This window comes from Gracilinanus agilis, chromosome 2 (assembly GCF_016433145.1).
Source record: "Gracilinanus agilis isolate LMUSP501 chromosome 2, AgileGrace, whole genome shotgun sequence".
NCBI classification, from domain to species: Eukaryota; Metazoa; Chordata; class Mammalia; order Didelphimorphia; family Didelphidae; genus Gracilinanus; species Gracilinanus agilis.
Window position 1 is genome coordinate 518,457,210 of NC_058131.1, and position 12,256 is coordinate 518,469,465.

At 34.8% G+C, this 12,256-nt stretch overlaps 1 protein-coding gene across 3 annotated transcripts in view; it reads right to left on the bottom strand.

The window, feature by feature from the left end:
* Positions 1–12,256, bottom strand: part of STRN3 (striatin 3) — a 110,894-nt gene that overhangs the window by 41,882 nt on the left and 56,756 nt on the right. For all 3 annotated transcript variants that reach the window (XM_044665056.1, XM_044665053.1, XM_044665055.1), the window contains exons 2-4: positions 10,875–10,978; positions 8,984–9,057; positions 5,375–5,456 (exon numbers count right to left, since the gene is read on the bottom strand). In XM_044665056.1, coding sequence (XP_044520991.1) covers positions 5,375–5,456; positions 8,984–9,057; positions 10,875–10,978 — 260 coding nt within the window. The remainder of the gene's footprint in view (positions 1–5,374; positions 5,457–8,983; positions 9,058–10,874; positions 10,979–12,256) is intronic.

Genomic DNA, 12,256 nt, shown 5'->3' on the forward strand with positions numbered 1-12,256 from the left:
AAAAATTCTAGCTCTTATAAAAGAATGCCTGCCCTTTGATCCAGCCATACCATTGTTGGGTTTTTACCCCAAAGAGATCATAGATAAACAGACTTGCACGAAAATATTTATAGCTGCACTTTTTGTGGCGGCAAAAAACTGGAAAAGGAGGGTATGTCCTTCAACTGGGGAATGGCTGAACAAATTGTGGTATCTGCTGGTGATGGAATACTATTGCGCTCAAAGGAATAATAAACTGGAGGAATTCCATGTGAACTGGAAAGACCTCCAGGAATTGATGCAGAGTGAAAGGAGCAGAGCCAGAACAACACTGTACACAGAGACTGATATACTATGGTAAAATCGAATGTAATGGACTTCTGTACCAGCAGCAATGCAATGACACAGGACAATTCTGAGGGATTTATGATAAAGAACGCTACCCACATTCAGAGGAAGGGACTGCAGGAGAGGAAACAAAAGAAAAACAACTGCTTGAACGCATGGGTTGGGGTGGACATGATCGGGGATGTAGACTCGAAACTACCACACCAATGCAACTAACAATTTGGAAATAGGTCTTAATCAATGACACATGTTAAAACCAGTGGAAATGTGCATCGGCCATGGGTGGGGGGAGTGCGGGGGGTGAAGGGGAAAGTAGGAGCATGAATCATGTAACCATGTTAAAAATGAATATTAATAAATGTTTAAAAAAATATTTCTAGCTCCAGGGCAGCTAGGGAGCACAGTGGATAAAGTTCTAGGTCTGCAGTTTGGAGGTCCTAGGTTCAAATCTGGCCTACGCCACTTCCTAGCTGTGTGGCCCTGGATAAGTCAACTCAAACTGCCTAGCCCTGTGATGCCTAGACCTCTCTGTGGGCCACCAGAGTTAGTTACTAAGAAAGGCAGAGGGACTTGGGTGGAGTTGCTCCTTTCCCTTTCTCCGCCACTCTGCTCAGCACCCCAAAGGAAGAGCTTACTCCCTCCTCCTCTGAGCAGAGCAATGAGGACAATCCCTTCCCTTTGTGAGACTCAGTCTCAGTGGGGTGGGGGTGGGGAAGGGGACAGCATATGGTCTCTAAAAGGGTCATCATCATTGGTCTAGCCCAGCCCATACCTCTCTTTTGCCTTAGAAGGGGGAGTGGGGGGAGGGGAGAGAAGAGAAGAGAAGGAAAGGGAGAGGAAGAGAGATTCTAGATTACTGGTTGATCTAATTTTTCCTACTTCTGTCCACTAAAATTTAGTTCCTTTTAGAGCCTTAAAATCATTTTTAGAATTTGTACAGCTGTCAAACTTAAATCTACATAGTTCCTTCTACTCAACGCTAGAGGCTAAAATACTAAACAGCATAGGGCTTTCTTCAAATAGGAAAAAAATACATATAAATTTAAAAGAAGAAACATTAAACTATGACCAGAAGTTATGTCATAAGATGCCAGGTTTTAAACCACTTGAGCTGAAGGCTAAAGTGAGAATGAAAAAGAAACAGCTTCTCTTCTAACAACTTCCAGGTCAAAAAACTATCAATTAAAAGAAACTATCCACCAAGTTCAAGGACAAATATATTAACAAAATACTTAAAGTATCAGAATTTTAAAAGGAAAATATACCAAACTTTCAAGACTTCTATTTCTCATTTTCTGTTTCTAGTAAGCTAGAAACTTTTGTATAAAAACTCCAATGCCAAATATAGGTCAAGCTACTATATCAATTCAAAAATATACAAGAGACTGTCTATAGTTATACTGAAAAGGAAATCTATGCATAAAGACACAGCCAGCTAAAAGAAACTTGGACATAGATAAAACATAAGCCCATCTGTTACTTTTTTCTTTCTTTCTTTCTTTTTTAAACTCTTACCTACTGGTTTAGAATCAGTACTATTTATTGGTTCTAAGGCAGAAGACCCCATAAGGGCTAGGCAATGGGGGTTAAGTGACTTGCCCAGGGTCACACAGCCATGAAGTGTCTTGAGGCCAGATTTGAACCTGGGACCTCTCATCTCTATGTCTGGCTCTCAATCCAGTGAGCTACCTAGCTTCCCCGTCCCTCTGCCCACACACATCTGTAAAGTTTCTAAAGCTTTTTATACTGTCACCAACCTATATTTCCAGTGTCAATGTACATAAATCTTCCTCAAACACATCTCAATTCAATCAAACTGGCCTCTATTCCTTATATACTGCACTCCAATAAGACCCTGGATATATCACAGGACTAGAATGTACTCCCTTCTCACACCTTTGCTATACAAAATACCTCTCTCTTGCTCCAAGTTGTAGCATAAGCATCACTTTCTACATGAAGCTCTTCCTTCCAAATACCTTGGAGTCAAGAATTTGTACTTACTCTCTTTATATTTATTCTGTATTTTAAATAAATGATGTATTTACTATGTGCCTTGTACCATGTTTTTGCTATCTCTCCTCTAAGGGCTCTTTTGTAGTAGGGTTTTTCTCATTCACTTTATTTGTATTTGTAGTGCCTGAAATATAGTAGGTGTTTAATAAATACTGAGAAGAAATCAAAATTTTAAAATGCTATGACAAACACTATTGATTAGAGAATTAAAAATTAAAATAAAGAGATTTATTTCGTGCCTATCGGATTAGTTAATATGACAGAAAAGGAAAATGACAAATGCAAGAGGGGATGTGAAAAAAACAGGGATACTAAAGTACTGTTGGAGGAACTGTGAAATTATAACCATTCTAGAAAACAATTTGGAACTATTCCCAAAGGGCTACAAAACTGTTCATATCTTTTGATCTAGAATACTACTATTTATTTCTCAAGAGATCAAAGAAAACAATAATGGACTAATTTCTCCAAATCATTTATATCAGTTCTTTTTGTGGTAATAAAGAATTAAAAATTGAAGGGAGAACCTAGGTGATTCACTGGATTGAGAACCAGGCATAGATAGATATGGGAGGCTCTGGGTTCAAATGTGGACTCAGACGTTTCCTGGCTGTGTGACTTGAGCAAGTCACTTAACTCACACATACAGTATTGATTCTACAACAGAAGGGGAGGGGGCGGGGAGAATGAAGGGATATCCATCAACTAGTGAATAGCTGAACAAGACAAGTTATATGTTTGTTGAGAGCATACTATTGTGCTATTAAAAAAAAATGAAAAGGGGAGGATAGTTTCAGAAAAAGCTATATGAAATGAAAAAAAAAAGTGAAGTAAAAAGAAGGGGAAGACTAGAGTATACAGTAACAACACTATTGTAACCATGATCAGCTGTGAAAGATTTAGATTAGACTGCTCTGATCAAAAGAATGATCCAATACAATTTCAAAGGACCTATGATAAAAAAAAAAAATGCTATCCACATCCAGAAAGAGAACTGATGAACTATGAGTGCAAATTGAAGCACACTTTTAAAACTTTATTTTTCTTGTTTCTGTTGAGTGTGTTTTCTTTGGCCACATGGCCAATATGAAAATGTTTTGCATGGCTTTACATCTATTATATATTGCTTGTTCTCTGAAGGTGGGAGGAGGGGCTAAGAGGGTATTTAGAATTCAAAAAAAATTTAAATAAATGACAAAAATATTTTTATGTAACTGGGAAATACTTAACAATAAATAAAACATTAAAATATAAATCCTAGGGGGGAAAGTTAGGTGGCTCAGTGATTTGAAAGTCAGACCTAGTGATGGGACGTTCTAGGTTCAAATCTGGCCTCAGACACTACCTAGCTGTGTGACCCTGAGCAAGTCACTCAACCCCCTTGCCTAGCCCTTACCATTTGTCTGCCTTTGGAACCAATACATAGTATTGATTCTAAGATGGAAGGTAAGGGTTTAAAAAAATAAAATAAAAATCCTTACTGGTTAACATGATCTCTATCGCCAAAGCTCACAGTTTATATTTTTATTCATTAATGAACCTCTAATATTGGCACTATTTTTTAAGTGGCTAGCATTATGTCAAGGGAGGATAAAAAGAGTATAAAGTAAAACTTTACATTTAGTTATTGTTGGCTTTCTTGAACTAAGACTTCCTGATTCATGACAGCTGAATGTTTAGATTCTCAGTTGGTCAACTTAAACTGATCACTCGGTACCTGGTATGTTTTTTGTTTCCTCAGTGGGTGTCTTCCCCTTCTCTCCTCATTAATTTAATTACCAGATTATATCTCAGGGGAGAACAGTAGTGTGTAGCAAGCTAAGTCAGAAAAACCACAAAGGCAGTTAGAACCAGTGGAGCAGTAACCAGGTTTAATAGTAACAGTTGATAGTCACATTATCACACATTATCAATTAAAGGTTTGCAAAGTTCTTTACATTTTCTTTCTCATTTGACCCTCAAAATAAACATACTACCTAAGTATTTACATAACATAGGTACATTATATCCATTTTATAGATAAGAAATTGAGGCTAAGAGATTCTACACTGACAATCTTTAAAAGGATGCTTATGAAGAAAATAAAACAAAAGGATGGTTCTGATTCCCTAAAAAAGTGGAATGGTATTATTGTGCCATCCTATCCCACTTCAAGAACTAGTCATATCTGAACTGTTTCTTATTTTATTAAATCTCAGTACACCTAAAGCAATTTTTAGGCTGGTTCATTCCATTAAAGAAAATGACAATCGATTCTATGATATAATTCATTTATATATGTAGTTTGTTCTGTGCAAAGAATTGTTCTGAAAAGATTTTATTTAAATTTTTTTTAATCCTTACTTTATCCTGGTAACAACTCTAAGTCAAAAACAAGGGCTAGGCAATGAAGGTTAAGTAACTTGCCCAGGGTCACACAGCTAGGAAGAGTCTGAGGGCAGATCTGAACTCAGGTCCCCATGACTCCAAGCCTTATACTCTATCCATTGAGCAACCTAGCTGTTCCTAAATAAAGTGCTTTAAGTATATTATCATCTGGGGTCAGTTCAGGAGTTAATACCTGGTAGGACAATTCAAACTATACATACTCAATTAACAAAGGCTAGCTCCAAGCGAAGAAATAAGCTAAGAGTTCATTTTATTTTTTATCCCACTATGTCTTCTTGCCCAAACAGCAATCTCTTTTACTATGAATACTGTGTTCTGTTCCTGCTATTCCGCCAACTGCAAGATGAGGAGCTGGGCCTAAAGAAGGACCTTCACAAGAATATATGAATTGCTAAAAATGATTCTTTAATTTTAAAACAATAAACTTAGAAACTCAACGGAATGAAGAAAACCATTTCCCCATACCCCAACAATCAAACGACCTCTTCCCTAGATACAGCCTATTGGAATGGGAATGGATAAACAACTTACTATGTGCCCATTATCATAAAATCTTATTGGAAATCTCATAAGGTTATATCAAGATTCTAATTTATAAAATAAAGTTGAGTTTAGCATCATTTAAGCATAATTCTTTACTCACTGTCTTAATAGCTGTCTGCCTTGTTTCCAGGTCAGCTGACTGTTCTGAGGTACTGTGGGAGCCTCTGTGTCTTTGGTTTCTTCTGAAAAGGAAAAGTTTATTACTAATAGCTGATACCCAAACTCCTAAAAATGTTTGCCAAGTAGCTATTTGCAGTGCATGATCAAAACTGGAGACAAAAGGGAGGGAAGCAAAATTAAAATGTTTATAGGAGAAAAAAACAACAAAAGTCTACAAAAATTTAGAATCTGCTTCTAAAAATGCAAATTAATCTGGTTCCTTTGAATCAAGTAGGCTTTACTGAAGATTAGATACTTTGATGGATATATGATCTCATGAATATAAAATGTTCCTTCTAACTCAGTAGTTCATAATGTATCCTGTAAGATGCTGGCTTATATACTCCAAAAATTCCAAAAAAAGTATTTGGGGTGGGGCTGCCAATATGCTAGGAGTCTTCCTTTTCTCCTTTTTGTCTCTTGACACTGCATAAATCTTAGCAGGACATGGGCTATGCATTTGGTTATTTCTTGCTATTGAGGTGACTGGGTCAGTCACTGCCATTTCTAGACAGACATTTCTTTGATAACATCATTTGTCACTTCTATACAATTTTATTTATAATACACTAAAGCCTATTCATGCCAATCACGTTTCTCCATTTCTCTTTGGGTGACTTACAATTGTAATTTTTCAGAGATTAGGTATTTTATGATTCCCAGTCATATAGCATCACCAATAGACTACTGGTATTAAAAATGAGGGTTATTTTTTGGTTCTTTCTAAAAAATGGAGATGTTTAAGAGTCATATCAAAGCAATGCACAATATCCCAAAAGCAATTCAGTTGATTTTCTTCTAATTGAATTCTGGGTCCACTATACTTATTTGACTAACCTACAATTTCGCTCTCAGATATATCTACCAATGGACATATGATTTTTTTGTACAACTTCCCTGACGTTAGAAATCTTGGAAAACATAAAATCTGTTTCATATTTTGCTTTTAAGTTCATAATCAAAAAGGTTATCAAATTTAACTCTGTTGCACTTTTAAGAAGTCTCATGATTTTAATATACATGCAAAGGATACCTTACTGAATTGTTTTAAAAGCCATTTTGCTCTGTGAAATTGCTCTTCAATAGTTAACAATAAGCAGAGTAGAATTTTGTATTCTTTTAAACCGATCAACTTTGTGCTGTAAAGAGGTACCTACATATGCAAATAGTTTGTTTAAACTAATGCTATGGGACAATTTTCAGGACTTTTAGAAGCCAAGAAGTTAAACTATCTCAAAAAGAGTAAAACATCTATAAACATTAAAAGAATATGATATCTACTCTACCATATACTTAACTAAGTTAAGCAAGATAATTCCTAAATCTGAAAATTTCTCGAGTTTCTTGCAAATACTGTGTTTCTACAAAAACCTATTATGATCACAATATTTTAGTTGTGAGGTAGAAAAATTAAAACATTGACATTAACATCAAGTACTGATTTTATAAAAAACTCAAATATTATTTTGGGTCGAAAGACAAGCAAATCTACCATAAAAAAAAGGGGGTGGTCACAAAATATGGCAAATAAAAATGTTTGCAATGACTTCTATTAAAACACTGGAGATGAACTGTGATGGAAATAAAATTTAGACTAAGATAAAGAAGACCAATGGATTGAGAACTGGAAAATGAGTCTAGTCATATAGTTTAGCTATGGGAAAAATATGTCCCTTTCTGGAGTACCATTTTCTCTTCCATAAAACTAGGATTTTTCTTCCACTATAAAAGTCTGTAATTGATCTAAGTACTGAAAAGGACCTTACTACTGAAAAATTTTAGACAAGATAATATAATTTTATTCTATAGAATACTGAAATATATGCTTTGCAACACTATTTTTCCTGACTCCAGAAGTCTCCTTTCCATTGTCAACCATTCCTTCATTCTTTAAATATTACTTAAGTTTTGCCCATTTCTAGAAATCATATTTGAAGCTTAAGGTCCCTGCCCCAACTCCTTTTCTGAACATATTACTGACCAAACTGATCTTAATTTCACCTCTTTACCAGTAGGTGGCACTAGAACCTAGTTAATATTTAATCACCTCCAATTCTGATAATAGAAATAAAAGGAAAATAAACCAAAGGAAGAGATACCAAGATAAATAGAATCACATCTGTTTAATTTAGAAGAAAAGCACAGTGATATATTATTGAGAGCAGTAGATATGAAGCCACTGGGTTCAAGTGTCAGTTGGTTCCACCTAGCTCAGTAATGCTGAAAAATCACTTAAACTCTCCAACTCAGTTTTCTTTTCTGTAAAATAAGGATAGTATTTGTACCTATATCTGAGTTTTTTCAAGAAAAAATGACAATGTACATAAAGTGTTTTATAGTTTGGCACTGCATAAAATCACTGTTCTAGAAATAAAAAAAAAGTTTTAACCCATACCTTCTGTCTTAGTAATAGTAATAATTCTAAGACAGAAGAGCAACAAGGGGCTAGGCAATCAAGGTTAAGTGATCACACTGATAGGAGGTATCTGAGAGCAGATTTGAACCAAGGTCCTCCCAATTCTATGCCTAGTGCTTTACCCCCTGTACTACCTTACCTAGCTGCCCCTAGAAATTAAATTGCTTAAGCTTTAAGAAATTGTAAAGATAATTCAATACCATCTAACTTCCTCATTTTACAGATGAGGGGAAAAAATTTACAAGGTTCTGACTCAAAAGTCAAAGTTATGATTGCAGTTATATAATAATTACACAGAATTATGATTCCATTAGAAAATCAAATTCAAAAATCAAAATAAAATACATTTTTAAAAATATCAGCAACTACACACTGAATATAAAACAACAAAAGGCATAAATATTGCAATTTAGACATATGACTCGAGATGGAATAGATCTTTCAAAGGAGAAAATTAAAAAAAAGAAAACTGCTTGGGCATGATTTAAACTGAGAGTTAAAGAGGTTATGCGATTTATACATTAGTAAGGCTAAGTCCAACAGTTGACAATTAAACCCAGTAGCTTCAAATCTACTGCTTCTAAATATCGCTCTGTTTCTCTTCTATAATAAATATACAGATATGATATGATATCCCTTCCTGCCACACTAGAAATGTGGTGTCAAAATTAAGTCACTTCCTCCTTAGCCCTTACTATTTGCTGAGTCAGTGACCAGGTGGTGAGAAATTTGGGCCTAACAGTGTGTAGTCTCTCCCTTCAGATCTACTCTAAAGTACCAGATCATACTTCCAAAATTAAATTTACTGTAACCTTTCCTTCCTCAAGTCCAACATTCTAAATGTAATACTGTAAATATGTGGGGGGATAGGACAGGGTTATGAGTGGTAAAACAGTACTCAGAGACCTCCTCCAATTCTAATTAAAATGTAAAACGGGGCTAGGGTTATTAAGAAAAACAAATTAAATTAGTTTATAAACACTTGAGGATTTTAAAGTTTTACTACACTTCAAAAAGGATTGAAAAGTTATCCATAACCAATCACACCAAAGCAAAATATAAGTACTAAAACTAAAATTAGCCAAAATTGTATTAAAAAAAAAAAAACCTGAAAAGTTGGGGAGGAAGAGTTACCTGATTCAAAAGTTGGCATTTTCAAGTCACCTTGGTTCAATTCTGTGCCATATTTTAATTTGTGGTATTTTGCCCTGAAAAATAAGAATAAGTTGGTGAAAAAAAAAAAATCACCAAAACATTTATGCCCTCAAAGAGGCAAGTGCTTCACTAACAATTACTCAAAATTAATTTACAATGCATGCTCTGAGGAAAGACTGTGAGTTAAATAAATTATAATACAAATTTTATAGATGAGGAAAATAAAGTGATTTGCTTGATCAAGGTCATACAGCAAATTAGTATTTGAACATAGCGACAGGTGGGTAGGATACTGGATAGAGTGTAGGCCCTAAGGCAGGAAGACCTTAGTTCAAATGCAGCCTCAGTCATTTAGTACATATAAGAACCTAAGCAAGTCACTTAACCTTATTGGCCTCAGTTTCTTTGTCTATAAAAATGCACTGGAGAAGGAAATGGCAAACCATTTCAGGTTCTTTGCCAATAAAATCTCAAATCTTCATGAAGAAATCAGATACAAGACTCAAAGTCTAATAATGTTCCTTCTATTCTGTCACTGGATCTCCCCTCCATATTCATCATTTTAGATTTTTAACTCTAATTTTGTTAGGAATGATCTCTTAAACATTATAAAATTCTGAGTGTATAATTTGTTGGCCATTTAATTTACAAAAAGAAATGCTTATGACAATAATCCTAATTGGTCTACCCAATTCCCCTGGGTTTGGAAGGCTTTCTACTTGAATTTTTAAAAGTTGACTAAACAAGTACAAGACTGCAGAAGGTAATTTGTCCAAAAAAAAAAATTTTTTTTTTAAAGAAGGTGAATGGTGTGATATGGCATCCAAAAAAGTAAATGTGGGCTTGGAATGCATTGAGAAAGCCACAGCACCAAATAGTATCAATTCAGGAAAGCCAAAGAAAAGTTGGAGCATGCCCAAGAAGGGCAACCAGAATGGTGCAGATTCTACAATGCCATGTAAGAAATGGTTTTAGAAATTGAGGATAATAGTATAAAAAAGAAAAGGGTGATGACAGTTGTTGAAAGGCTTTCATGTGGAAATGGAATTTGACTTCTGGTGACCCAAGAAAGGAGAATTATAAGTAACAAGTGTACAATGGGTGGAAACAGCAAAGAATACAAATCTAAGTTTGGTATCATAAAAAAGGTCTTAACAATTAAGAGCTACCCAAAAGTAGGATGTGCTACCTTAGGAGGCAGGCATTTATTTCCTCCTCAATAAAGGTCTTAAAGCAAAGACTGAATGACCACTTTTAGAATACACTGCAGAGGGTATCTTCATATAAAGTCTGGAATAGATGGTTATTTAAGATCCCTTCCAACTCTGGAATTTTATGATTTAGTGATAACCCTGCAACTTCCATTCAAGTGACAATAAAAAAGAAACAAATGTGAAACTATTTAAAATTCCTAAGGACAGTAGAATAAATAAAAGTCTAATACTTTTAAAGCACTTATATATAGCAGAACAATTCTACTGAACTGCAAATATAATACTATTCAGATGACTGCCAATTTTTAAATAATTTTCCTATGGGAGTTAGTCCCATATATCATTTCACCTAATATTCTGATTTTTCAGGGCCAATTCTTCATGCTAGTTGGGTTATGTTTATATACCACTGGGTGTCTAGATAAGTCTAAAGATCCCCAAATTCATTGTTTCTATTTACACATTCTAAACATGATTTATTTCTCCTATTCATCTATGAATATTCATATATTCAAACAGGAAAAAGAGTACTCCTATTACAGATGTATTACTTCTACTTTTCAAAAGTGCATGTATAAACATTTCTTGATGGAGTGAAAAAAAACCACCACAAAATTATTCTTATTACAGTTATATGAGAACAAAAACATACATACCTTTCTTGTTTTAATGCATATTCTAACATTTTTATTCTTCTCACTAAGTCTTTCTTCAAGTTTTCTTGACCTTTCCTTTCTCCTTGTAAAAATGCTATTCGAGCCTAGAAAAATAAAAGTAGTATTTACTAGTAAATCTAAAATATTATCTAAATAAAACATATTGAATGAACCCTTAGTAGTTTACAAAACTTTTAACTTTTTAAGTAGAATTTAAAAATTACCCTCTTGAAATACTTTTACGTATCTAATATTCTTCACTATATGTAGTAAATTCTTTTAAATGCCTAAAAAAAGCAAAGGATACCATAAATCTTTGAAATTAATCTATTGATAGCCTCATTAATATTTCCAATCATCATCCTCAGAGCTTATTTTTTTTTGTTTTTGTTTTTTTTTAAATAAAACCTTTACCTACCCTTCTGCCTTGGATCCAATATTGCAGGGGTCTGCAACGAATGGTTCTCAAGCCATATCTGACTCCACCTCCCGACCATCCAGTCTGGGCAGAGCCCCAGGATGTGTACCATATTCCAACATCTTCTGCCTCCATCCTCCTCCTCCTGCTGGTGTTTATGGCCAAAAAGGTTGCAGACCGTTGCAATATTGGCTCCAAGGCAGAAGAGTGGTAAGGACTAGGCAATGGGGGGTTAAGGGACTTGACCAGGATCACAAAGCTAGGAAATGTCTGAGGCCAGATTTGAACCTAGGACCTCCCGTCTCTAGGCCTGGTTCTCAATCCACTGAACAACCCAACCCAGCTGCCCCCTTAGAGCTTGTTAATTTTACAAAATCTCAAAATTGAAAGACTTCCAGAACCATCTAGACCTGACTAAATATGTCAAGAATTGCCTCTAAAGAATCCCAATAAACTATCTTCTAGCCTGTGCTTATTGTTTATTTTATTATTCTGCATCAATAACATATTAGAAGGGTAGCTTCTAAGATCTCTACAAAGTCTCCTATCAAAACTCAAATTTTGTTGCTAACAATTGTTAACACTTATATAAAAACAAAAGGTACCAATAACATGTATTTTTTAAAGTCAATATATCTGGCATCAGGAAAATAGAACACTGTGATAAGTAGAAATGATAAAGTTAAATAGCTTTTTTTCCCATGTTCTCATGGAATTTAGTAGGCAAATAAGACAATAACCAGCAAAAGAAATTACTGTTTCTAGGTATGCTAGAAAATCTTAACACATGAAGAAACCAGTGGAAATGCGTGTTGGCTACGGGGGTGGGGGGGAAGAGAAAGATCATGAATCATGGAAAAAATGTTTCTAAAAAAAATTTTATTTAGGGAAGGAAAGAAGGAAGGAAGGAAGGAAGGAAGGAAGGAAGGAAGGAAGGAAGGAAGGAAGGAAGGAAGGAAGGAAG